The 443-nt window shown below is 44.0% G+C and overlaps 1 protein-coding gene across 1 annotated transcript in view; it reads left to right on the plus strand.

The window, feature by feature from the left end:
• Positions 1-443, plus strand: part of LOC119591496 (glycerol-3-phosphate acyltransferase 3-like) — a gene marked incomplete in the record, with an annotated part of 16,069 nt that overhangs the window by 12,775 nt on the left and 2,851 nt on the right. The window contains 1 exon segment of the mRNA XM_037940242.1: positions 281-389. Coding sequence (XP_037796170.1) covers positions 281-389 — 109 coding nt within the window.

Genomic DNA, 443 nt, shown 5'->3' on the forward strand with positions numbered 1-443 from the left:
CGAGTGTTTTTTTAAAGAATGAGGTCAGTTAGTGATGAAATCTTGAGGTTGACTGTCTTTCACACGTGACATTTAACTAGGATTACTTTTGCCATACCTTCTAATCCTTGCCTTACCCCCCCCCTTTTAACTTCTTAGCCAGTTTTATATACATTGGTCATTGGAGAGGAGTTCGGTCTCTTAAAACAGGTTTAAGTGATTGTAAAGGAGGGTTTTCTGTCTCTCACAACGCGGGTAAGTTGTTGTGATCCAGCCTGCCTAACCTCCATCTCTCCTGCAGGTTACAGGCCCACGCTTCGAACCACAACCTTCCCCCAGTCCTGATCTATCCCGAAGGAACCTGCGTCAACAACACAGCCGTGATGCAGTTCAAGAAGGGGGCCTTTGAGGTGAGTTTTTTTTTGTGTCAATTGTTTTTATTTGTTGTGTTTGTTACGAGGTGA

Source organism: Penaeus monodon, chromosome 28 (genome assembly GCF_015228065.2).
Source record: "Penaeus monodon isolate SGIC_2016 chromosome 28, NSTDA_Pmon_1, whole genome shotgun sequence".
Classification (NCBI taxonomy): domain Eukaryota; kingdom Metazoa; phylum Arthropoda; class Malacostraca; order Decapoda; family Penaeidae; genus Penaeus; species Penaeus monodon.